At 34.0% G+C, this 26939-nt stretch overlaps 1 protein-coding gene across 19 annotated transcripts in view; it reads left to right on the top strand.

Annotated features, from left to right (window-relative positions):
• Nucleotides 1–26939, top strand: part of Erbin (erbb2 interacting protein) — a 129027-nt gene that overhangs the window by 81237 nt on the left and 20851 nt on the right. For 18 of the 19 annotated variants that reach the window (XM_087189541.1, XM_087189532.1, XM_087189530.1 and 15 more), the window contains 7 exons: nucleotides 6548–6647; nucleotides 13841–13962; nucleotides 14934–15107; nucleotides 16153–16338; nucleotides 20725–20839; nucleotides 22584–22767; nucleotides 25065–26607. In XM_087189541.1, the coding sequence (XP_087045667.1) occupies nucleotides 6548–6647; nucleotides 13841–13962; nucleotides 14934–15107; nucleotides 16153–16338; nucleotides 20725–20839; nucleotides 22584–22767; nucleotides 25065–26607 (2424 nt within the window). The remainder of the gene's footprint in view (nucleotides 1–6547; nucleotides 6648–13840; nucleotides 13963–14933; nucleotides 15108–16152; nucleotides 16339–20724; nucleotides 20840–22583; nucleotides 22768–25064; nucleotides 26608–26939) is intronic. The other variant, XM_087189534.1, reaches the window with a different exon arrangement.

Genomic DNA, 26939 nt, shown 5'->3' with positions numbered 1-26939 from the left:
GATGTAGAAAGAAAATTTCCTTTATTATGTGAAGCAACAGTTATGTTGGAGAAATAAAATGGGGAGTAGATTGATTATGATTTTTGAAAATAAATAGCTTTATTTAATATTTATTAAAGTAAATTGCTATTTAATTAGTCTCTAGAGGTGTGAGCAGAACAATTGTTTATTACTTTATCCCCTCATTAATTATGTGACTCTCAAGAACCATTATTCAATGATTGCATTGTGCCAGCCAGTGTAAAGTGAGGCAAACAGTGATATTTAGGAAGTTACTATAATACATTGTGACAGGAGTAAGTTTTAGAGTTACAGATGGGAAAGTTAACTTAGGAGATTAAAAGCAAGTTTCCCAAAAGAAGTCCCTGCAATACCTAAATTACCTCCGAAACAAAGAATAGCGTTTAAACCAAGAATGGACAGTGTTCTGGTTATAAAGAGTATCATAAGGCATGATCATTTAGGTGTGAAACAGCCCACTATATTTGGTGACTCAACAAGTAATTGAGTATGACTAGAGTATAACCTATGAGAAGATAGAAAATGAGGCCATGGAGGAAAGAACCAGATCATGGAGAATGTTGTATCCATCCAAAGGAACTTGTATTAGATTTGAAGGATGGCTAGTAGATTTTTTTAAAGATCTGGCTTGTCTACTGTCATCCATCATGAGAGGTTTCCCAAAAATTTATATTGAGGATTCTAAGGCCATATTCAAGCACAGGAGAAAATTGTTATCGCTAGCGTGACCTTGTTATTTGTTCTTCATAGTAAGATACTTTGGGACTAGTGCAAAGCTTTCTTGATAATTATGTCAGAGCCACATAAGTAACATATGTCTGTCTAGGCAAATTTGGTATTTGGTTATTTTAGGCATGGTTATTTATTTTTATCTGCCATGAATATAAGAGGAAGAAGTGATTCTTTTTTTTTTGGTACTGGGGATCGAACTCTGGACCTTTAGCTTGCGAGGTGGTGGCAAGAAGTGATTGTTTTGATAGATAAGATATGTGATCCACTATTAACATTTGAACAGGCAAATGAATAATATGATCAGATTGATATTTTAGAAAGTCATTGTAGAAAATGGGTTTAGCAGGATGTGATGCCAATCATGAAGCTAGGGGAGACTGAAAGGACATTGCCAGAAATTGCCTTGAACTAAAATTAAAACAGGGATAAGGAAGAGCAGGTATACTTCAATAGAACATACAAAGAATGCTTATATATGAGAAGAAAGTAAAAGCTTAGATGAATGTCAAGGTGTGTCTGGAGTAACTTGGTAGGTAGTGTTACTCTAAGAAAAGGAACCACAACAGAAAGAAATACACTTATGGGAAGATGTTAAGTCCTAGTTAAACATGTTGACTTTAAAAAGTAACTTCAAAATACTCAAATAGGGGCCAGGGATTTAGCTTGGTGGTTCTGCTGCCTGCTTCATAAGCACAAGGTCCCAAGTTTGATACCCAGTACCCAAAAAATAAAAAAAAACTCAAATGGACATGTATAGGCTGGTGGCCATGAGCCCCCTGATTTTATTTCAAGCTGTGATTTCTCTGCTTTTGGATTCTCCCATTTTTTTCATTTCTGACCTTCAGGAATTTCTCAGAATTATTTCTGAAAGCGCCATTTCATTTTTTCCATTACTATTATAGACTTTATGCTTTTTGCTTATTTTTAAAATTTCTTTGCCATGTTTAAAAAGTTTTGTGGTATAAAAACTCATTTTTTGGTGTGTGTTCAGCTCATTATGTTAATAACTTTCTTGGGAATAGTTTTATAGCTTTATTATTTTCTCAAAAAAGGAATTCATGAACTTTTTATGGTACTAGGGTTCAGACCCAAGACTTCACACATAATAAGCAAGCATTCAACTACTGAGCTATATTCCAAGTGCTGAAACAATTTTTTAAATGTTAGGAATGAGCCAGGTATTGTGGCCCATGTTCAGTAATCCCAGCACTTGGGAGGCTTAGGCAGGAGGATTGCTGTGAATTCAAGACCAGCCTGAGACCCTGTCTTGGAAAAAAAAAAAATTCTAGAGATGGATGAATCTTGGAAAAATGTTAATATTTAAGTGGCAGGCAAATTTACAGGCTTAAAGAGAGTAGCCATAAAATTGAAGGACAACTGTGTGATAGTGGTTTCAAAAAAGATGAAATGACTGACTTAAGGAAGAAGATGATAGGATAAATGTTGTCGAAAAGTCAGTTCGAATAGAATCTGAAAAATACTCATTATTATTTGGCAACTTAACTTGCCAACTGAAATTGGACTACGTAATTATACAGGCATGTGTGTGTATGTATGTATGTGTATATATATATATGTATATATATGTATGTATATATATGTATATATATATGTATATATATATATATATAAAAAAACAGAGTGAAGCAGTGTTAGGATAGAATGGAGCCACACAATGTTGATTATTTTAGGAAGGTTGGATGAGGGGCTGGGGATTGAGCTCAGTGGTTATGCTGCCTGCTTCACAAGCGCAGGGTCCTGAGTTTGATCCCCAGTACCAAAAAAAAAAAGGTTGGATGAGAAGAAAAAAATAGTTGAACATCTTGTAGCTAGGGAACAAGGTAAGCAGAGATCTTTAAATATTGGAGTTAACATTTACAATAAGTTATTAGAGGATGTATAGAGAATAAGGTTTTGTATAACTGAGGTGGCAGCTGATACAGTTAAAAGCTATGACAGACAGGTTTCCGATAATAGTTCTGGAAAGAAAGAAATGGTGCCTTTGGTAGCAATTTTGAGAAAATCCTAAAGGCCAGAAATTAGAATGATGAAACCAAGCTTATCCTCTTGAAAGAGATCCTAGGTCTGAAGTTTGTCAAAGGGAGTACAAGTAATGTACATTGTAATACTCTTGCAGTGTAGCATTCATTACCTTCAACTGTAGCTGTTTCTTGAATCCTCTGTTTCTTAGAATTTTTAAAGAAGATAGTTTCTTTGGAATACAATTTAGGAAATGCAGAAGGATTTCTAAGCAACATTGAGAAGAACCCTGTGGAAGTACTGCTAATACCACTACACAAGCACGGAAGTATAAATTACTATTGCACAAACTTGTAGTGTTACTAATTTGCTTAGCTGTGTGATAAAGAGAAAGCACACAGTTCAGACGATCTGTACTGGGTCTTTGCCAAGTCAGGTGCAAGAAAAGGACAACACAGGAGATCTTACTTACTGATGAGAAAGTGGTTGAAATGAGATACTGTGTAGTGAAAGGGAAGCAAAGACAGGAGCCAAATGATGGAGAGAATGTTGAAAGGTCAAGGGATTACCAGTCTTGGTCAGGGTGATCAGCAAGTGTTAACAGAGACGGTGATGTGGGAGAGGTACATGATGTCTCTTACCATACCCTGATGGTTTTCCCTTTGACTGACTACCTCTCAGTCTGCTTTTGAGACATATTTCTTTTCCCAGTGTCTTATACAATAGTGCTCTTTATGGTACTTTGCTTCCAAGTTACTTTCTATATCTTATTATGTCTAACAATATCCTTAGTGCAGTGCCTATACCCAAACTTCATACAGCTAATGCCTTCTTAATGTTGCCATCTAGATAATTCAACCAGCTTAAACTGGAGCATACCATCTTCTGCCCCAAATATTTTCTTTTCCTGGGTTACCTAGCTCAGTATAAAGCACTTGATGGAGGCACAGATGTGGAAATGTAATTTAACTGCTGTTTTCCCCTGTACTTTAGTTCAGTTTATCACCAAACCCTGATGAATCTTAAATAGCTCATGTTTATTTCACTTTACTACACCTCTCTTAAGTACTGTCCTCTACCATCCTTCATTTAGATCTGTCTTGTCTAATACAGTAACCGCTAGTGTCATTTAATTGAATCAAATTGAGATGTGTTATAAATACACAGTGGATTTTATAGCTTTAATATGAACAGAAAATATAAATTGTCATTCATAATTTTTATTTTGGATAACATGTTAAAATTATATTTGACTATGTAGGGCTAAATTAAATGCATTATTAAAATCAATTTCATCCTTTTGCCTTTTCAAAAAGTAGAAAATTATAAATTATCTATGATTTGCATGTTTGTCTCATGTTACAGTACTAGTAGATGATGCTGACTTAGACTATTAAGATAGCTTTCTAAGAGGTTTATACCTACAGTGTTGCTAACACTTCCAAACCCTCATCACCCCAAATCTATTCTGAACTACACTGTAACTGAAGTAATCTTTTAATCTAATCCCAGCACTAACCTATTTTAAATCTTTTCACGATTTTTTAAGTCATATCATATGCCTCAAGACTCTGTTCATCATGTAGCTGCATTACCACCCATTACACCTTTATTCTCATTTCACTCAGGAGAGTTCTACTCTCCTGAAACATTCTTTGCCTTTTACCTGCTTTATTTTTTTTCTTCACCTCACACTTTTTTTTAGGATTTTTTCCTAATCATTTAAGACAGTAATATGTAAATCCTCTCCCTGTATGTTCTCTTAGCACCCTATATCTTTTCTGCCCTGTAATTGCACTATATTTGCAGTTGTATACTGTATTTTGTTACCTGTATCCTTCTGATATACTCTACAAACTCAGTAAAAATACTTATTTGCTTTCCCGTCTATACCCAGTGCCTGTTACAGTGCTTCAATATAAAATGCTCTGAGTAAACAGTTGTTAAATGAGCGATTTCAGATTTTAGAGAAACAGTACTTAGAGATTCTTGGAATTATGGCAAAGTAGTGGAATATCTAAAATAGGTATAATGAGCAATAGAATTAGGTGTTTAGGGAACTGTCTCCATAGATAATTCTTAACTCCTTTTTGTATCCTTATACTCATAAATAACAAGTGAATAGTTTTTTAAGAACACTTATTGAAATATATAGTTCATATGCCATAATCCACCCATATTAGAATGTATGGCTTGTAGTATATTCAGAGTTTTGCAGAGATTTTGTCAGTTAATTTTAGAGTGTTTTCTAGAGGAATTGATTTGTAAAAACCTCTCAGATAATTTTGATATTCCCATTTAAAGGGGACTTTATTTCCTCCTCACATATTCCTCATTCACTAAGAAGCCACTTGACCAAGAATATAACTATGTTGGCTCCATATTGTATGTTGAATTAGCCATGACTTTGGAAAGATTTTGGATAAAATAAGTGGGAATACAAGTTGAGTTTCTCTTATCTAAAATGCTTGGAACCAGAAATATGTCAGATTTTGAATTTTTTTCAAATTTTGGCATTTTTACAAGTGCATAATGAGATGCCTTGGGGACCCAAGTCTAAACTTAGAATTCATTGATGTTTCATTTATATCTTCTACACATAGCCTGGTAGTCATTTTATATAATATTTTTAATAATTTTGTGCATTTTGACTGCGACCATGAGACTGAAGATTTTTGGATTCGGGATGCTGAATCATAGATGGATACTTTCAGGAAGTCAGCAGCTAGTAAGAACAGGGGTTGAATATAGAGGCGAGAGTTATATACCTCAAAGGAATAGAAGTTTAAATTTGTGGATGTAGGAGTAATGATCTCAGAACATCGTAAGTGCTTCCCCTATCTTCTAAGTTAGATCCAGTATGAGAGAATAAGCAGCCTGTATTTGAGGCTTCAGGTATGCACAATCTTAGGGAAAGGAATAGAGATTACCACTTCCATTATCTGAGGAAGTCAGTTTTGAGGTTGTAGGGCAGTTTGCTTATTGCACAACAAGAAAGGAGTACACAGTTTAAAAGTTAAGGAGTAAGGTTACAGGAATTAACCATTTGTTAGGTTTTCACAAGAGTACATCCAAAGAATTGGCGTGGTATAGGAGGGGAGAATTGGATAGTTTTCTATTTGCCTGGAGTCCACAGAGGCTTTTATTGGTGGGACTTTACATGAGAAGATTGGAAAAAATAATTAGTTATAATAAGTAAATTTGTAACACTTATTAACCAGTAAGGAAAAAAGTCTTAAAAAAAATAAAGTCCAAAATACCTGAAGGCTTCACGAAAGTATTTGTTTGCGCCAGTAATGGAGACATGAGGGGAGGAGAGAGAAGCAGTTAATAACTTAATGGTTGTTTTTAACACTCTTTTTAGCTTCTAACTAGCATGAACCTATGGATAACTAAACTTAACCTTCAAAATGATGTTTTTCCAAAAGTTCTTTGCACAATGGAATAGTAGAGAAGGCAAAATAACATAAATTGGAAAGTCATGTTTTATAACTCTAAATTAAATCGCTATGTAATAAATAATTTCATGGATTATAGATATACTTGGTATATGATGAACTCTTTTCAACTATTGATATTTCAGTGATAATTGTAATACAGTGAATTTGCCTTATGCTAAAAACCAAAAGTTTTTTGATTTTCATATGGTTCCAATTGAATGCTTACATGCCATGGTTCATATTTAAATTTGTTTTTGTCAACTACATCTTGATAATTTATAGGAAAACAGTGATGAATAGTTATGCAGAGGAATTGCTGGATATGTATTTGCTTTAGGATTGTTGAAAATTAAACATTTATTTTCTTTCCCTAGTCCAAACCCTTGATACCTCTTCAAAAGGAAAGTGACTCAGAGACTCAGAAAATGGTGCTTACTAACTACATGTTCCCTCAGCAGCCAAGGACTGAGGATGGTAGGAATTCCAGAATTTCTTTTCTTTTTAAAAATAAATACAGACTAATCAAAGCAAAGGTGTAAGTCTCAAAGATTTTTTTTACTGATTTAGTGGGACCTAAAATTGGTCAAAAACTTTCTCTCAAAATAATGTGAGAGGAGCTGGGGATTTAGCTCAGTGGTTTCGCTGCCTGCTGCACAAGCCCAAGGACCCGAGTTCGATCCCCGGTACCAAAAAAAACCCAAATAATGTGAGAATTAGGTAACATCTTAAGGTTACAGATGCTTAAATTTACAGGTGTAACTGTTGTATATTATTTAAATATTTCCTTCAATTAAACTAACTTCATCAACTGTAGCTCTCCCTATATAAAATCACATTTAGCTAAATGTTAAGAATGCATGGCCAGGGATTTAGCTCAGTGGTTCTGCCACCTACCTCGCAAGCGCAAGGATCTGAGTTTGATCCCTGGTACCAAAAAAAAAAAGAATGCATGATGTACCAAGAGAGATTATGTAAAGGTGCAAATTTCCAATAAAATATAAAAAAGAATGCATGCTGTGTTATGTGATTAGAAGTATTAAGCCAGGGAACACTTTGTTCACTTCTGTTGTAAACTTTATACTGTTCTTGAAATCTGCACATTAGATCAGATGATCTGTGGAACTGACTATAAATATTACTGTTAAGATCTTTTCCTCATTTTGCCAACAAGGAGGAATACACTTTACTACTAGCCACAAATATTTTTTGTGGATTATGGAATGAAGACTAAAAAAATGGTTTCTAATATATGTTGTACTCTGTGTAACTTTTTAAATATTATACTTAAAATATATGGTTTTCTTTTGGTTTTTTTGGTATGGGGGATCGAACTTGGGTCCTTGCGCTTGTGCAGCAGGCAGCAAAACCACTGAGCTAAATCCCCGGCCCTAAAAATATATGATTTTTATGTATGTGTGTGTATGTATTTTCTTTCCGAAACCTGTGAAAATATCTGTGGTCTAAAGTTGTTTATAGATGGGTGTGGTTGTGCATACCTATAATCCCAGTACTTGGGAGGATCACTATGATTTCAAGACCAGCCTAAACTACATAGCAAGATCTTGTCTCAACCACACCCCCCAAAAAAGAGTTAACTTCTGTTGCATAACTTTGAAGAAAAAAATATGAATCAATCATCAGTCCTTGTTTTTTTTGGTACCGGGAATTGAACTCAGGACCTTGCGTTTGTGAGGCAGGCGCCTGGCCCCCACATTAGCCTTAATGTATAAAATATGCCATGGGCAAGTTAAGTGAGTTCTTAAGCTTGCTTCTTTATCTTGAAACAATGATAGCAATTCTATTTGAACACAACCATATTCACTCATTTACATATTGTCTGTGGCTATTTCCAGTGGTAGTAATAGAAATTCTGTAGTCTAAAAAACCTAAAACAAGGGTCAAGGATGGAGCTTAGTGGCACTGCACCTGCCTGGCAAGCCCAAGGTCCTGAGTTTGATTCCCAGTACCTTGGGGAAAAAAAAAAAGAAAAAAAAATGTAGTACACTTGTATGAGATAATAAAATAAGTGTTAGAAAATTATCAGTAAAAAACCTAGAACATTTTGTTTTTGGCCATTTACTGTATAATTTGCTAAGGTATGTAACCGGACATTAAATTCTGTTCTCTAAAATTCTCATTCTATTTCTTATGTCATAAATATTATAAATTTTATCATTCTGTCCTCCCACATAAAAGAACTATTAAGCATATTGTGTAGCTAATTGTAATATTGTTTACAGGATGCTCAGCTATTTTCTGTAATCCAGAAATCATCTCCATTGTCCAGAAATCGTCTTTACAGATAAAAATAAAAAATTGAGACTTGAGTCCTAGTGAATAAGGCAAACAAGCAAAACTTCTATTGGTGGATCCAAGTATTAGCTATAGTTCCCCACACTGCCATAAGCATAATTTACATATTTTTTTTAATGTTTTAATATTGCATGTGGAAAATTATGTAAGAATACATCAGTGCTGACAGTTTATAATTAGGTATACTATATTTTGTTATGATAACTTTTTTCTGTATTTTACTATATTACTAAATACAGACGTTAGAGGTAGATTTAAATATATGTGAAAGAAATGTTGTAAATTTTTTCTTAAAGCTTCAATGAAGCTGTTTACATTTGTCATCTCACAAATCTTTGAATTCAGTACAAAAACTGAAGTTAGAGGCATTGGTGGTGGTATAGTGGTTAGCATAGCTGCCTTCGAAAAGCTAAAGTTTTTGCTACACCTAAATAAATGTCATCATGTATACCTATGAAACAGTAACTTCTCAAAGCAAGTTGGTTCTTACAAATAGCAAAAAATAATTAACTTATAGATATTAAATAAATTTGTAATTGTTTCTAGGTATGGGAGCAAATTATCTGACATGTTTATGGTCTGTCTAATTATTTCAAAACTATTTGCTTAATCTGACATAAAATGTAAGAATAATAGTTTGATGGAATCAGACATAGGACTAAGCATTTTTTTCTATAATTTCTCATCTTTATAACAGTCTTCCAAAATAGATAATATTATCATCAGTTGCTTCTTGGCTCACTAAGTTTAAAATATTTGTTATCTGGTCCTTGGAAGAAAAGGTGTTCTAACTCCTGTTCTAGACCGTGTTAATCATGATCTCCCTTACTGTTTTCCATTTTCATGATTCAAATTCATCTGAACTCCTTTTACCATTGTATTAGTTCAGTTTATTCACTTACTTTTTCTTTTTAAAGGGGGATCATAATTCAGGTAAAGAGTTTCTTTTCTTTTTCTTGTTTGTTTCTTTCTTTTTTAAATTGAGAATGAACTCAGAGCCTTTGCTTGAGCAACATCCTCGGGCCTTTTTTATTTTTTATCCTTAGACAGGGTCTCAGTAAGTTGGTTGTCCTGGGCTCACACTTGCAGTCTTCCTGCCTCACTTCCCAGAGTGGCAGGATTATTGGTGTATGCCACTATACCTGACTAGAAGTTTATTTTGAGATTTATTTTCACATAGAAGGGTCTGTAGTGGGAAAATTTGCAATACAAGTGTTAATTTTGTTACTCTGGTTTCTCATATAGTTCATGTGCCTCCTAAAGTATCTCACTTTATTATAAGTAGAATACTGCATGTAGTACATTCACAGTCCTGAATCAGAAACTACTTTGGTGTATGGTAAAGCAGGTGAATTTACTTTCAACTGCAAGAGAAGCTTTTTCTTTTATCTCAGTTTCTCTAAGAAATAGATTAATTAGATAAAATATCATTCTTGGGTGGGTTTTATACCACCTTGAGAGAAATACACTGTTTACATTTAGCTCATTTCATTTTTACTTAGTATGACAGGTATTATGATAGAGCCATACATAGAATACCATGCTTTCAAAAGTATACATGAAAAAATGTTCAACATCACTGATCATTTGAGAGATGCAAATGAAAACAACACTGAGATTCCACTTCACTCCAGAAAGAATGGCTGCTATCATGAAATCAACCAATAACAAATGCTGGCGGGGCTGTGGGGAAAGAGGAACGCTGCTCCACTGCTGGTGGGAGTGTAGACTGGTGCAAGCACTGTGGAAATCAGTATGGAGATACCTCAAAGAACTAGGACTGGAAGTCCCATTTGACCCCGCTATTCCCCTGCTGGGGATCTTCCCCAGAAAATTAAAAGAATCATACCACAGTGATATATATGTGCCCATGTTCATAGCAGCACAGTTTGTAATAGCTAAAACTTGGAAACAGCCCAAATGCCCATCAACTGGAGACTGGATAAAGAAAATGTGGTTTGTTTATAAAATGGAGTACTACTCAGCCATAAAAAATGAGAAATTAGAGATGTTTATAGCTAAGTGGATGCACATTGAGGTGATACTCTTAAGTGAAATAAATAGGACACACATGAATAAATACCAAATAGTTTCTCTGGTGTGAGAAACTGAGAGTATAAATAAGGACTAAATGTATAATAGGTAATGTGAAATAGGAAGAAAAGGGGCAAAAGGGAAGGAAGTAGTAGGGCTAGGGGAAAGGATAGAATGGAATGGGATTAATATGAGAAAATGGAAAAATAGGAACAAAATCTTTGTAAATAGGGAGGAATGGAGGGGTTGAAGGGAGGGCTGGGCAAGGGTGAAAAATAAGAACCGAGACTATGTAAAGGTGCAAATTTCCAATGATGAATGTCATTATATTGTATACCTAAAATGTCCCAATGATTAGAATGAATAATCAGTAATGTAAAATAGGAAGAAAAGGTCCAAAGGGGTAGGGGTAGTGGGAGGGGCAGGGGAAAGGAAAGAAGGGAAAGGAAAAATGATGAGAAATGGAAAAAATGGAAATAAAGTCTTTGTAAATAGGGAAGGGTGAAGGGGGTGAAGGGAGGGCTAGGAATGGGGAAAAAATAAGAACCAAGATGCATTATGTAAAGGTAGAATTCCCAATGAGAAATGTAATTGTGTTGTATACCTACAATGTACCAATAAAAGAATTTAATAAAAAAAAAAGTATATAGTGATGGGACTGGGGATTTAGCGCAGTGGCTGCCTCTCAAGCGCAAGGTCCTGAGTTCGATCTCTGGTACTGCAAAAAAAAAACCAAAACGATATAATGATGAATTAATTTATAGAGTGTGGATGGGATTTGATCCTGTGAGAATTAGTCTCAAACATGAAAAAAGGAAAGTATATGCCTATATAACATTAAATCTGTAGCTGGGAAAAGATGTTAGTGGGAGTATGACTGGGAGCTTTAGTATATTTCTTGGCATAGTGAAGTGAAAGAAGCATCTCTGGAATTTGAGGAAGGGCATTTGAAGAAGTGATAATGATTATTATATCATGAAATCTGAGTTTTAATAGAGAAGGAAGTAAAACCTAAAAGTTTTACAGGGAGAAAAAGCAAGTTTGAGCAATAATAAAGAAGTAAATGATTTGGAACCACACATGGGGTGGTCAGAGAGATAGAAAAGATTTGTAGAAGTCAAGATTTTGAATATGGCCATGATTGTGAATCAGGTGATGTGCAGTTGGACATTGGGATTAATGACATCAAGGAACTATGAAATTGTGTTGTTAAGGGAGTGAGTCATTGTCATTATACATAGGCATCATTCAGGACACTGGCAGGTTGTGGGAGAGAAAGCCTATAGCCAAATATTTGAGTCTTCAGTGAATATACCTAGGTAATCAGGATCCGGATGAATGGCTTCTAGAATACGTAAGAAGATGGGAGATCTATACAAAAGTATAGGTGACTAGAAATTGACAAAAATGAGAGGTATGGTCAAAGTTATTTACCTGCAGTTCTGAATACATTGTTAGGAAATTTTTTGATACAATCTAACACTCTTAGGAATCTTTGGGCTAACTAATGAGTGAATAATTTCCTGAAATAGGTAGAGGGAATTAATATGAATCCTAAAAATAGTCTTTGTTGGAAATTGCTTAGTTCAGCTTGGCTTTCTAATGGTTTTATAAAGGTATGTCAATAAGAATTTGAACCACATCCCATATCTGTTTTGAACAAATAGTCTAATCTATTAAGTAAATGGTAGGCAATACAATAAAGCAAATCGAATAAAAATCTTGACCTGAAAGTCAAAAGAAAAGATAAATAAATATCATTCCCCTGTTTCTTATTTGCTTTATGGCATCTGTAGTTTGGACATGAGATTTTAAAAAGGGTACGAGGTCCAAATCAAGGGTTTATTGTAAATCATAATTTGAAGTTTCTGATACTACGCTTTATCCAAAAATGTTCAAATTGACTATATTTGGGTATTCTGGGATTTCAGTATTTCTTTCTTTTTGTGTGTGTGAATGTAGATCATGTAATGCAGAGGGCACATTTGCAGATTTGTGAGGAATGTAAACACAATAATCTTATTTCAGCTCTTGTTCTCCAGTCAGTAGCAAACAAGTCAGTATCTCTTAACACAACAATGTGATTACAGCCCTGGGTAGGAATCCACCCCATATCTTGGGTGGCATTGCTCTATTTATTATAAATATGTGGGCATTTTTTTGTTCCCAACAGAGGAATGCTAGTATAGTAGATGTCAGTCAGATATGTTCATCCCATATCTGAAAATATTTATCTGTAAACCAATCGTTCTCTTTCATCATGAGAGTATTAGGAGTGTGGAGTGGATCAGTACCTCTATATTTCCCTATCTGAATATTAACTGTGAGTAGAGAAAAATTTTTCACATGGCCTTTTTTTTTTTATCCTTTTATTGGTACATTTTAGGTATACAGTATAATGACATTCATCATTGGAGATATGCACCTTTACATACTCTCTTGGTTCTTATTTATTTTTCCCCCTTCCCCTGCCCTCCCTTCAACCTCCCTTTCAGTATTTCTATTAGTTCATTTTGGTTGCTTTTAATTTTTTTTTTTTTTTTGGTCTTGAGTAGGGATAGTCCTGTCCTTTTTTCTTTTTCTTTTATTTTTTTTGGTAACAGGGATCAAGCTTGGTACCTTCCACTTGCAAGACAGGCGCCAGCACCACTGAGCTAAACCCTTGGCCCAATAGTCATTTTCTTTAATGGGCAGAAAGTTGTAGTTTTATTTTGTACTGCATAATTTTCATAATGATATCTAAAAGTTAAATGAATTATTGTAAACCTTGGGTAGTTTTTAGATGTCTACTAAGGTAACAAAAAGCCTGTTAAATATTTACTTTTAATATATCTGATAACAAGATATTTAAGTATTGAGTTTATAATTTTTATATCTTGATATAGAAAGTGTATTAAATACTTAGTAAATAAATTTACATTCTGTATAATATTTAATTCAAAGGTGTAATTTCAGGCCGTCAGGGTAAGTTTACCAAAATAGCTCTATAGTACTATTATGTTACTTTTTTAGGGCACTGCACAAAACTATATCTACAGTGTTTTAATTTGCTAATTCTCTTTAGTAACCTTTCTAGTAACAAATTAAGACAGATCAGCTTCAGAAAAGAAAAATTATAACCGACATTTTAAAGAAATCTTAAAATCAAAATCTGGTTGTTAATCCTAGGATTTAGGGCTGCTAGCATTGATCAGTTTTAAGTCTCTTAGACTTAGTGTAACGAGTATGTCATAATGAAGATTATGTGCAAGTAATAGTTTCCTGTAATTACAGTAAAAGGTAGTAAGATTTTCTGTTTTTCTTTTTTTACTTGTCTCCAGTTATGTTCATATCAGATAATGAAAGTTTTAATCCTTCCTTGTGGGAAGAACAGAGGAAACAGCGGGCCCAAGTTGCATTTGAATGCGATGAAGACAAAGATGAAAGGGAGGCACCTCCCAGGGTGAGTTTGTTAGTATTTCAAATTTGAAACTGACAGTCTGCTGATGTTTAAATTGTTATTATATACCTATATACTATGGTGTTTTGTGTATACAAAGAAGTATTGTATTTATTCTTTGTCCTCAAGATCCAAAATATTTCACCTATGAAAGAATTTGAGAGCAATATAGAACTATCATTAAAACTAAATTTTAATTTTAATTTAGTTTTTCATATATAAACAGATTATGAAAGGCTAAAGAAGCTAACCAGAGTTTTGTCTTCAGTGCTTTTAAAATTTAACTTTAGTGATTATTTTTCTACCCTTTCTCTTTCTTTAATGATTTCTATGAATCATAGAGATAATTCTTTGTTAGGAACTTTTTTTTTTTTTTAATACCGGGGATCGAACTTGGGTCCTTGCACTTGCGAGGCAGGCAGTGGAACCACTGAGCTAAATCCCCAGCCCTACATTTTTATTCTTTATAAATTTGAGAACATAATGTTACAGTAGTATGAGTAGCAAATAATATCTTTCAGGTTACTTAGAGATATAATTATTTACCCTTTATATAAACTAGTTGAAGCCCAGAAAATGACATTTTAGACTGGTCTTGCAAGAGTGTGGTTCATGGCATGTGAGACATAAGTATGTGAATGTCTGAATTTTACAAGCCTACTTACTCGCAAATACATACCTTTTCAAAGCCAAATGACAACAGCTTTTGGCAGTATCCCCATCATAAATCTCTAAATGGCAATTACAGAAGTCTGCTAAAAAAGCATTTATGTTGAAATTTACTGTGAAGTCTTTGGCTACTTTGTGGTAAAACCTTATTTTTACTGAGCCTGAAATACTTTTAGCCTACCATCTATCTACATGGTTAACCCTATGAATTAGGTATGTATTGGTTCAGATGAATTATAGATTAAATTCTGTGAGGCTGACATTAGAAATATTTTTAAACCTTTGTATTTCACTTGTTTCTCTAGGAGGGAAATTTAAAGAGATATCCAACACCATACCCAGATGAGCTTAGGAATATGGTCAAGACTGTTCAAACCATTGTACATAGATTAAAAGATGAAGAGACCAGTGATGACTCTGCAAGAGATTTGAAATCACATGAAGACCAGCAAGTTGCAAATAAAGATGTGGGTGTGAAGGTAAGAAAACTCAACTCAAAAGAATTAAATCCCATTTTAAGTTCTTTCAGATGTTTAAGACGTGACATAATGATCCTTGTAATACACTAAATGTACTTCTCAATTTATGATTTTAGTATCAGCTACCTGAACAAAGAAGGAAACTGATTGAACTTCCTAATTGCTCTTATTACTATTCTCTGGCTGTGAAATGTCCAGATTGGCTAGTAGTGTCAACATAACCTTCCAAAAATCATTGCCTAAGCAAAGAACAAGATAATGATTGTCAGAAAAGTTATTGTGAAAATACTTTTTTCCCCCTATTTTGATAGTTGACAGACCTTTGACTTTTCCTTTGGATAGAATTCTGAGTTAGGATGTCATGAATTTCCCATACCTGTATTATATCACAGAAACAACTTATATTGTTAGTGTTACTATTCATTCCACAATAAGCAGAAAATAATCTTAATTATTTTTTTGTTGAGCATGCTGAGATAAGTAGCTCACTTGTCCACACCAGCCTTGTAACTTACATGAGGAAAAGTAGCTTGGCTAAATTACAAATTTTAATGTAGTTTGTGTGTCTTTACAGCCCAGAATGATCATTTTTATGTATAAATACTATGATTTGCATTTTAACAATTTAAGATTTATCTAGAATTGAAAGTTGATACATTACTTGTAAATTTAATAAAAAATAGATGTAAAATTTAAAGAATATAAGTTTTCCCATTTCTGGAACACAGTACTCAACACCTATAACGTAAAGGAAAAGAGACTTATTTGGCTTATAATTTCAAAGGATTCAATCCATGGTCAACAGACTGTAAGGCAGAAATATGGCAGACCAAAGCTGCTGAGTTGATGGCAGATGGGAGGCAGAGTAAGGGGAACAGTGCCAGAGAGGGTGGGATCAGGGAACCAATTTGGTAACCAAGGTGGAGCCTCCATGCCCCACTCACACACACCCAGAAGTGTACATTACTAATCCCCTAGACAGCTGCCAAGTCAATCAAGCTGACAATTAAGCTTAACTGTCACATGGTCTTTATCTTTTATTTAGGCTTCAGGAAGTACTACTCCAATAAAAAGCAAAGTTGATGAAAGAGAAAAGCATATGATAGGGAACTCCATACAGTCTATACAGATCAATGAAGCTGAGATCAGTCCTGGGAATTTACCAGTAACTGTAAATATGAAAGCCTCTGAGAACTTGAAGCATGTTGTTAATCATGATGATGTTTTTGAGGTATGACTTTTATAATTATTCTTGAGTAATTCTAAGAATTTTCAATTTAACATTTCATTTTTGCTAACCACTCTTAGAAACCTCATACCATGAGTGCAGAAAATAGGTTAGTAACTTCACCATTAAGAATTTTCATAATATTTGCTAGACTTAGTACTTCAAACATAATTTTTATTACTGTTAATTAACTTGTGTTAATTAAACACAAGTGTTTAATTGCTAGGTAAGTTAGATGGCAGTCTACTGTACATAATTGTCATTACCTGTCCTACAATTTAAAAATGAAAAGGCTATTATTTCTCTTATTTAAACATTTATCATTGATATGAGAGGGTTTTTTGTTGTTGGATGTCTTTCTTAGATCTAGAATTTCTTCTAGTGGAACAGTAAAGCTATAACTTATATCCTATACATTCGTTCATTTCAAGTGTACAGTTCAGTGGGCTTTAGTATATTACAAAGTTGTGCAACCATCATCATAGTCACTTTTAGAACAGTTTTATTACCTCAGAAATTCCCTGCACTTTAACTGTTACTCCTCAGTCTCCTCATCCTCCTTTGCCCAAGGCTACCAAAAATCTACTTTATATCCCCGTATAAATTTGCCTACTCTTGGGTCGGAGATTTAGCTCAGTGGTTCTGCCACCGTGCCTTGCAAGCACAAGGTCCTGAGTTCAATCCCAGGTTACCCCCCGCCCCAATTGCCTACTCTTGACATTTTGTATAAATGGAATCATACAATATGTGGTCTTTTGTAACTAGTTTATTTCACTTGGCATGTTATCATCCAAGTTTAACCATATTGTAGCATATGTCAATGCTGCCTCCATTTTTATGGTTGAATAATATTCTATTGGATGTATGTACCACATGTTTACTCTTCAGTTGATGGGCATATGTGTTATTTCTACTTTTTGGCTATAATGAATAAGGCTGTGGTGAATGTTTGTGTACTCGTTTTTGTGTGGACATGTCTTTTCATTTCTTCCTGGTGTAGGAGTAGAATTGCTAGAATGCACTAACTCTTGGTTTGCCTCTTTGAAGAACTTCCAGACAGCTGAAACCATTTTATACTGTTTTCCTTTGACAGACTGGTAATAGTGATGTAAAACAGAAGTTGTAACTTTCAAATAATTATGTTTTTATTTATAGCTACATTGTCCACTCTCATAAACACTAATTACAGGTGGCTTTGTAAGTTTGAAATGTAAATAAACTTAAAAATTGAGGAGCTGAGGATGTAGCTCAGTGGAAGAATGTTCACCCAACATGAGTGAGGCTCAGGGCTCATTCCTTATTGCAACCAAAAAAGAACCAAAAAATTTAAAATGTGAGCTTCTCAGTCAACACTAGCCACATTTTGAATGACTGTAGCCACATGTAGCTAGTTAGTGCCTGCATCTAATACACATAAGCACAGACACAGAGGATTTCTGTCATTGTAGAAAGTTGTATTGGACAACAGTAGTATGTAGAAACAGTGGTATGCTGAGTTACAGTAGCAACTTTCTTTGTGAAAATTCAGAATGCACTTAAAACATTTATTTTCAGAGTTATCTTATGAGCAGCATTTACTACAGAGGGGAGAAGAAAACTCAAACCTTTTGGGTGTACTTTAGATAATGTCACTCAATATACTGTTATATACATTGATGCTAATATACCATTGTCTTTGAAAAACTATTAGGTTTATCCCAGTGAACTTACTACTCATTTAGTGTAATTTCTTTGTTTAAGGCACTGTTTGGAGCTCTGGTGGTGGAGCACAAATATAATCAACACTGTTTTAAGTATGTAAGAAAAGAATTAAATTTTAACAGAAATTTAGAAAATAGATCTTTTCAGGCTATGAAGATCTGTGACTTCTTTAAGGAGGAGGCATTTGATGTATATTTGAAAGATCTCAACAGAAATAGGACAACTCAATGAAATGTGGAAGGATAATGAGAGCAAAAGAATGACATTTGAAAAATGTGGAAAGGAGAATGTTGAATCTGAATGAATCTGTGAGGGACAATGTTTTGAAATAAAATCAGTAGAGTAGATCGGGTCCTGAGTGATAATACTGTGATACAGCCAGATATTAGAGTTGTGTTAACTACAGCTACTGAATTCTCCAAGCTTGATGACTTTTTAAATAAAGGTAACAAAAAAGCATGGGCTGAAAGTTATGAGATTATAGGAGATGTAGCATCTAAGTATATGACTATAAAGAATAGAGAAGTGGGAACACCTAACCATGATTGATTAGGTTGATGATGCCATTAACAATATAGGGCATTACACGCTTGAAGGACGGAAGTTCTTTGGATTTGTAGCATCTGAGCAATTGGCAAGCATGTCAGTCAGACCTATCTGACACAAGTATGAATCTTCAGAGAAGAGAAGCCAAAACTAGATTATAAGTTGGGGAATCGTCTATAGTCAATATAATTATTGAAGAAAATGTAATATTCGGGGGAAAAGAATAAGAAAAGGGAAAAAGTGGCTTAAGTGCAAGATGAATTGACATGAGTACGTGTAACAACAAAGTAGGAAGAGATTTAAGAACTGCAGTTCCCGGAAGCCATGTATAATGTAATTTCATGAAGGAAAAAGTATGGCCAGGAGTATAAATGATGCAGATACCAAAGCGTAAAGTAGATCTTTTGCCCTTCCTTCTCCCATTCTCGCTCTTCACATTCATTGCCACTAAGTTGTATAATTTGCAAATTTCTGTGAACTGCTTTTCCTTTTTGCAAGCCACCATTGCTGTTGCCTAAGGATTACAGACATATTCTCTTTGTCTTCAGAATTTATGGTGATATCTAGATTCTTTTCTGCCAGTCTGTTCTTTCCCTGTACATTCTTAAGACTTAATAATTCTGATCTTATATGTTCCCAGATTGGCAACTTTTAATAATGACCAGTACATGCTTGAGTCTATAGTCAAGAGAACCACCTTTATGCAATCCAGTCTTACCTTTTTTTGTTTTTCTTGCCACTTATCCTGAGCTCCAGCTGCATGAAGCTGGCTTACCTTTTCTTATTTCCTTGCTTCTCTCTACTCAAAATGTCATTGTCTTCTTTATTCACTCTTAAAGAATAAAGTGAATTTACCTCCTGTTCCTGCTGTACTAACTGGCTTCCACTGTAGTACAGTCTTGAGCAGGATTTGCAGATTATGGCCTGTGGCTCACCTCTAGCCCTACTGCCTGTTTTTGTATGGCTTGCAAGCTAAAAATAATTTTACCTTGTTTAAAAGTTTGATTAAAGATCATTGGAAGAATATACTATTTATGACATGTGGAAATTACATGAAATTCAGATTATAAATGAAGTTTTTTGGGAACATAGTCATACTCATTTATTTACATATTTTCTGACTTTTTGTGCCACAGCCACAGAGATGGTTTGGCTTGTAACACCTAAAATATTTATGGTCTCATTTTACTGAAATCTGCGAATCCTACCCATATTTTTGGTGCTTTTTTTTTTTTTTGGTACTGGGGATCGAACTCAGGTCCTTGCGCTTGCACAGCAGGCAGCGAAACCACTGAGCTAAATCCTCAGCCCTATTTTTGGTGCTTTTAAGAGAGCAGCCTTTTAAGGACTTGTTTTTAGTTTCATATTAACTAGAAATTATAATATAGCCTATAGATTATATGATTTCATATATAATATTAAAATTTTTCAGTTAGTATTTGTTAACTAAGAAGTCATTTTCTTTGCATCTGATAGCACTTAGTGATAGGTAATTTGGAAAAAATATGAGAGAAAGAAATCATGAAAAATAATAAAAATTCTGTCCTCACAGTGGGTAAAACCATTCATTCATTTTGGTTACAATGCACCTTAGTCCATTTGATTCCTTGGAACCCAACAATCTTTAAGAGAATAAATTTCATGCCAGGTGTGGTGGTGCACGCCTATAATCCCAGCACTTGGGGAGGCTGACAAAGGAGGAACAACACGAGTTTGAGGCCAACCTGGACTATATAGTGGTTTCAAGGCTAGCCTGAGCTACATAGTGAGATCTGCTTTCCAGAAAAAAGAATAAATTTGAGAATTAGAGATAATTTGTTTAAGGTACTCCCACCAAATTGAATTTTTCAAAGACGGGGTTCTATTTCATCCAATTTTTGTTGATCTATCACTTTACATAGTATCAAGAACATAGTAATCATTAATGTAGTTGAATAAGGCCCACCACAGAAAATTGTCCCATAGGCTTTGACACATTGTTAATAATTATCATAATTGTATTGCCATATCTTGAAAAAGTTAAATCATATCCTAGTTTTAATCAGCTATTACCATAAAAAGGTTTCATATATGTTCTTATATTTATTCAGAGTCCAAAATTTAACTTTTATAAATATTTTCCCCCTTTTTTCTTTAAACTAGGAATCTGAAGAACTTTCTTCTGATGAAGAGATGAAAATGGCAGAGATGCGACCACCATTAATTGAAACCTCTATTAACCAGCCAAAAGTCGTAGCACTTAGTAATAACAAAAAAGGTTAGATGTTGAAGGAAAGCACTAAGAATAGAAATGGCCTGAATAAAATTTATAAATTTTGAAATAAATTTCATTAAATGTCATATTATTTAGAAACAAGGTTTCAAATACGCCTTCCTGAAAAAGTTCTTATTTCTCATTTTTAGCAAATGATCTTGGTAGATCTTTTTTTTCTCTTCATGCAGGTTTACTTCTAAGGACTTGTACTTTACAGACAGATAATCTAATTTACAATTCTGTTTCTTATCTATTATATCTATATTATGATCTTTGGGTTACTTAATTTTATCCAAATGTACATACCTAGTTTGATAGGCAGTGAAGCTAATGAAGAATTTTATATCAAATGGATTGACTGTGTATCGTGATACTTGATACATAGTAGATGCCCATTGTTATTTTATTCTTATCTATCCCAGATCATTTATTTAACCATCCCCAACTCCCACTATTTTTCTGTGTAAGAGTCTCAGATCTCCCCACACACACACATTGGGGATAATCACAGATACTTAAAAAGGATGTAGATCTTTAAAGGATATCTTTCATTTACTAACCCCTTGCCCCGATGCCTCATAGTCTTTACATTATCTCTACCTAAGTATACCCACCCATTTGCATTTATGGCATCAGTGATGCTTGCTATCAAGGTGGCCCTTGAATAGTTTGGGTTCATGATCATTCTGGTAGTGATAACTAGTATTTGTTGAGCATTTTACTTACAAATTATGTAGATACAATGTTAAATATTATATGTTACTATCTAATTGTCATAATAGCCCCATAATAAGGGGAAGGAATATATCTGGGAAAGGCCATCTAGTTTAACAGTATATTAAAAATTAATACAATATTCAGATTCATTGAGGTTGAGACTACTTAAACTGTTGTAAGGTCTGGGAACGTCACAATTATCCTCAATTCATGTAATCTTCCTTGGATATGTCTATATATAGCATTTCCATGATTTGACTAGAATTATTAGCTAAAAATAGTGTTTTAATAACTGCTTTATAAAAATACTCTTTTGGGTGTGAGGGATGTAGCTCAGTCGTATCACTCCTGCCTGACAAGTGCAAAATCCTCAGATCCATCCCCGGTACTGCAAAAAACCCCCTACTTTTTGTTAAAAAATACTACCTGCCTGTAATACACTATGAATACTATTTCTCTTTAATATGATTATTACATACACAGCTATCTCTAGAGATTGCTATTCATAAACAATTCCATGAAATACTTTAAAGAACACGAATAGCTGACCTTTGAGAATTTGCTTGTTGTGTTTGTGGATTGACTGCTTTGCTCATTTTTATTAGAATAGACTGGAAAGAAATTCCACACATATATGAAATAATACCCAGATGAGTTTAAAAAGGTTGTGAAGTGTAACTGTATGTTTTGAGTTCTTAAAATTATAAATGGGTACACAGTATATTTGCTAAAAGTAGTGTTCTTAGAAAACAGTGCTTATCATCTTGTCCATAATTAAATCAAATTCTGGGTAATCCTACCTTTAATTACATTAAAAATGGTACCACAATTTTAAAGTTCTTTAATGTTTGTATGTATTTAGGACAATCTGCAGGGTTACTTCAGGTTATCTTATCCATCCATATAATTTATTACTTCATATATGGAACCAGGACAAAATAAATTTCATTTGTCATCACTTGAAAGTATTTCCCAGAAATTCTTTGTGAATGTATCATTAATGTTATTTTTGTGTGTGTGTTTGTTTCAGATGAAACAAAGGATACAGATTCTCTATCAGATGAAGTTACACATAATAGCAATCAGAATAACAGCAATTGTTCCTCTCCATCTCGAATGTCTGATTCAGTTTCTCTTAACACTGATAGTAGTCAAGACACGTCACTCTGCTCTCCAGTGAAACAAACTCATATTGATATTAATTCTAAAATCAGGTTTGTGAACATCTTACTAAATTATTTACTTGTACAGTAAATAGACATAGGCAAATGCTAAATGCATGCCCAAAATACAGTGTTTCACAATATTTTAGAAGTGGTTCAAGCAATCAATATATATTTTCTTCTTCCATTTTATAACTTTTTGTATATTTCCATTTTAAAATAGATTTTTTTAAGTAGGGAAGGAAAGACTTAAATGAGATTCTCAAGCTTTTGATGTAAAGATTGAGCATTTATACATTATTTATACATAGTACAACATATACAGCCTATTGGGGTAATTCAGGCTGAAAGGATTATTTTTATATTTGGTATTACAGGATCATTTGGGTGAAGCCATTGAAGGGTACATTCAGATATTTTTGATGGGTGCTATATATTTGGCCTACCTTAATTTTGTAAGACAAGCCCTGTGAGAGAAATGTAGCTATTTAATTCCTGTAACCTGGCATGTAAAAGAGGTTTCAAACTAATTTTATTGTTTAAGCTCTCAAGAAATTTGGATATTGAAGCAAGACTATGCCATCTAACTTTGGTATCTGTCTGTCACCTGAAGTCTGCTTGAGAGAAAGATTTAAACTATTGAACCAAAAACTGATTGTTCAGATAGTTTTTTTGGGGGGGTGTCGGAGATCAAACTTGGGACCTTGTGCTTGCAAAGCACTGAGCTAAATCCCTGGCCCAGATATTTTAAACTATCATTTAGACATAAATTGTTCTTAAATTCTATGGATAGTTAAATAAAATGTTACTTGTATTGTTGTAAAAAGAAGACACATTTTCTGCCTGAAATGTTTAAGTATTATACAGTTACAGTTAATCATTAAACATTCACTCTCTGAATTTGAGTATTACTTATTATGTTAAAATATTAATTTTAGTTGGTTACAGTGGCACCATCCTGTAATCCCAGCTGCTTGGCAGGCTAAGGCAGGAAGATCACAAGTTCAAGGCCAGTCTGGACAACTTAATGAGATCTGTCTCAAAATTTAATCAAGGACTGAGGATGTAACTCATTTCCCTCTGGGTTCAATATTCAGTGCTGGTTTTTTTAAAAAAGACATTAATTTTATAATCTCATAATCCCTTAGATGTTAAAATAGCTATTAATTTGCTGAATTAAATTTTACTAATTTTATTTATTGTTGGGAAATAATATGGTATTTTATATATTATTTTTTATGCTATTTCTAATAATGAATGTTATCTTTTGTCTGGTGGGAAGGACAGTATTAAGGAATGTTTGTGGAAACAATTTGAATACAAAAGTTACAAATACATTTGTTTACCACTAATAGAAATAAAATATTGTCTATAATTTTGGAATGGCATATTTAGAAAATATTTGCCAAATACAGTGTGTAGCCACTTAGAATAATGATTACATTTAGTTTCTCTTTTGATACCTTTTGCATAGTTAATGCAGAACTTTGGGCAGTTGTTCAGTTCTTTGTATAATTCTTTTTTTTTTTTTTTATCATCCCACCCCCCCCTCAAGCCCCCTCCCCTTCCTGTGTACAAAAACTGTTTTCATTTTTTTCTATTTTCGCTTTATTTCTTGTCGCTTTCTTCCCTTCCCCCTGTACATGTTTGAATTTAAGAATAACTATGTACTTGGTTAATATTGTTAACTGTGGTTAATAATGTAAGACTTCAGAATTACTTACAAAAATCTCCTGTGTTTTTTTATGTACTCAACATTCTTTCCATATATCTGGCCATCTTCAAGCATTTTATTTTTTGGTACATTTGTGAAAAGATGTAGGAGCAGAAGAGGATACGGAATTCTGCTTTCATTCATATTTCAGACCTTTTAAGTTTTGTGACAAATTAGATCTAGCATATTGATAATTAGTCTTGATATTATCTATGACTTAGTTATGTTTACTTGCACCCAACTTAATATAAATATATATTATTTGATGATAAAAGTACTATTTTAAAATTTAAATCAGTTTTTAAACTAATATGTAAAAACATTAAAATTGTATATAGCAGTAGGGTAAGGTGATTTTCTAATACATGTATACATTATATAACGAAGGTATTATTTTTAAACTACATGCTTGGTGACATCAACTGTGACTATGATGATTCTTAACTTGTGTTGCCAGCACATCGAGTAGTTATTAAATAGTCCCTCATGGGGCCGGGGATTTAGCTCAGTGGTTCTGCCACCTGCCTAGCAAGCACAAGGATCTAAGTTCGATCCCCAGTACCAAAATAAATAGTCCCTCATTACCAAGAGAACTTGGCTTTATTACTTTTTCATAAAATTATCTTTATTTTAGGCAAGAAGATGAGAATTTTAACAGCCTTTTGCAGAATGGAAATATTTTAAACAATTCACCAGAGGAAAAATTCAAAGTTCATGATAAGAAAGATTTTAACTTTGCTGGATATGATTTAAATATTGAAGAACAATTAGTTCTAATTGAGAAAGGTGTTGACTCAACAGCTACATCTGATGAACCTCGCAGATTAGACCATATCAACTTGAACCTTAATAAACTTGTGACTAATGATACATTTCAACCAGAGATAATGGAAAGATCAAAAACACAGGATATAGTGCTTGGAACGGGCTTTTTAAACATGAATTCTAAAAAGGAAACTGAGCATTTGGAAAATGGAAATGGGTATCCTAATCTGGAATCCATAAATAAGGTAAATGGACATTCTGAGGAAACGCCACAGTCTACTAGTAGGACTGAACCACAAGATGCCAGTTCTTCTGTTGATGTAGGTATTTCCAAAAGCACTGAAGATCTTTCCCCTCAGAGAAGCGTTCCAGTTGGATCTGTTGTGAAATCTCATAGCATAACTAATATGGAGACAGGAGGGTTAAAAATTTATGATATTCTTAGTGATAATGGACCTCAGCAGCCAAATGCAGCAGTTAAAATCACATCTGCTATTGATGGACAAAATATAGTCAGGAGCAAGTCTGCCACACTATTGTTTGATCAACCATTACAAATATTTACTGGTTCTTCTTCATCTTCTGATTTAATGTCAGGTACAAAGGCAATTTTCAAGTTTGATTCAAATCATAATCCCGAAGAGCCAGACATAGTGAGAGCACCTACAACAAGTAGCCCACAATCTACACCTCAAATATATGGTCCTCCACAATATAATGTCCAATACAGTAGCAATGCTGCAGTCAAAGATAGTTTGTGGCACTCTAAACAAAGTTCTCAAATAGATCCTGTTAGTTTTCCTCATCGCCTTCCTAGATCAGAAAGCACAGAAAACCACAGTTATGCTAAACATTCTGCCAATATGAATTTCTCTAACCATAACAATGTGAGAGCTAATACTGCATACCATTTACATCAGAGACTTGGCCCAAGACATGGAGAAATGTGGGCCATCTCACCAAATGACCGACTTGTTCCTACAGTAAGTCGAACTACAATTCAGCGACAAAGTAGTGTATCTTCAACAGCCTCTGTAAATCTTGGTGATCCAGGTTCCACAAGGCATGCCCAGATTTCTGAAGGAGACTATTTATCGTACCGAGAGTTACATTCGGTGGGAAGAACTCCTCCAGTGATGTCAGGATCACAGAGACCTCTTTCTGCACGAACATACAGCATTGATGGCCCAAATGCATCAAGGCCTCAGAGTGCTCGACCTTCTATTAATGAAATATCAGAGAGAACTATGTCAGTTAGTGATTTCAACTATTCACGGACTAGCCCTTCAAAAAGACCAAATGCAAGGGTTGGTTCTGAACATTCTTTATTAGATCCTCCAGGAAAAAGTAAAGTTCCTCATGATTGGCGAGAACAAGTACTTCGACACATTGAGGCCAAAAAGTTAGAAAAGGTAATTAAACGTGAGTCTTTTAATTCTCTCTACAAATGTATTTATTTTCTTTAAAAATTTTTGGCATTCTTTGTTTTTAATCAAAGTAGAACAAGAGATTCTGAATTATTGGATATCTACTTATATTGGAGTATTTCCTTAGTACAGAGGACAGAGTTCTAAAAATAACCGTAGCCAAGTCAGTTAAGATGTTAGTATTACACTTCTTTCACTTCTCTTATTTCCCAGTATCTCTAATGGTCATATAGTCACCTTGTATGTTTATCTGTATATCTCTTAGATTATACACACTACTGTACTAGAAAGAATACTTGTGTACCTCTGCTTAGCAT

Source organism: Heterocephalus glaber, unplaced genomic scaffold (genome assembly GCF_053883595.1).
Source record: "Heterocephalus glaber isolate CG9 unplaced genomic scaffold, H.glaber_assembly_v1.0 deba00001543, whole genome shotgun sequence".
NCBI classification, from domain to species: Eukaryota; Metazoa; Chordata; class Mammalia; order Rodentia; family Bathyergidae; genus Heterocephalus; species Heterocephalus glaber.
Note: the sequence above shows the minus strand (reverse complement) of the source record. Positions and strands in the feature narration are given on the sequence as shown.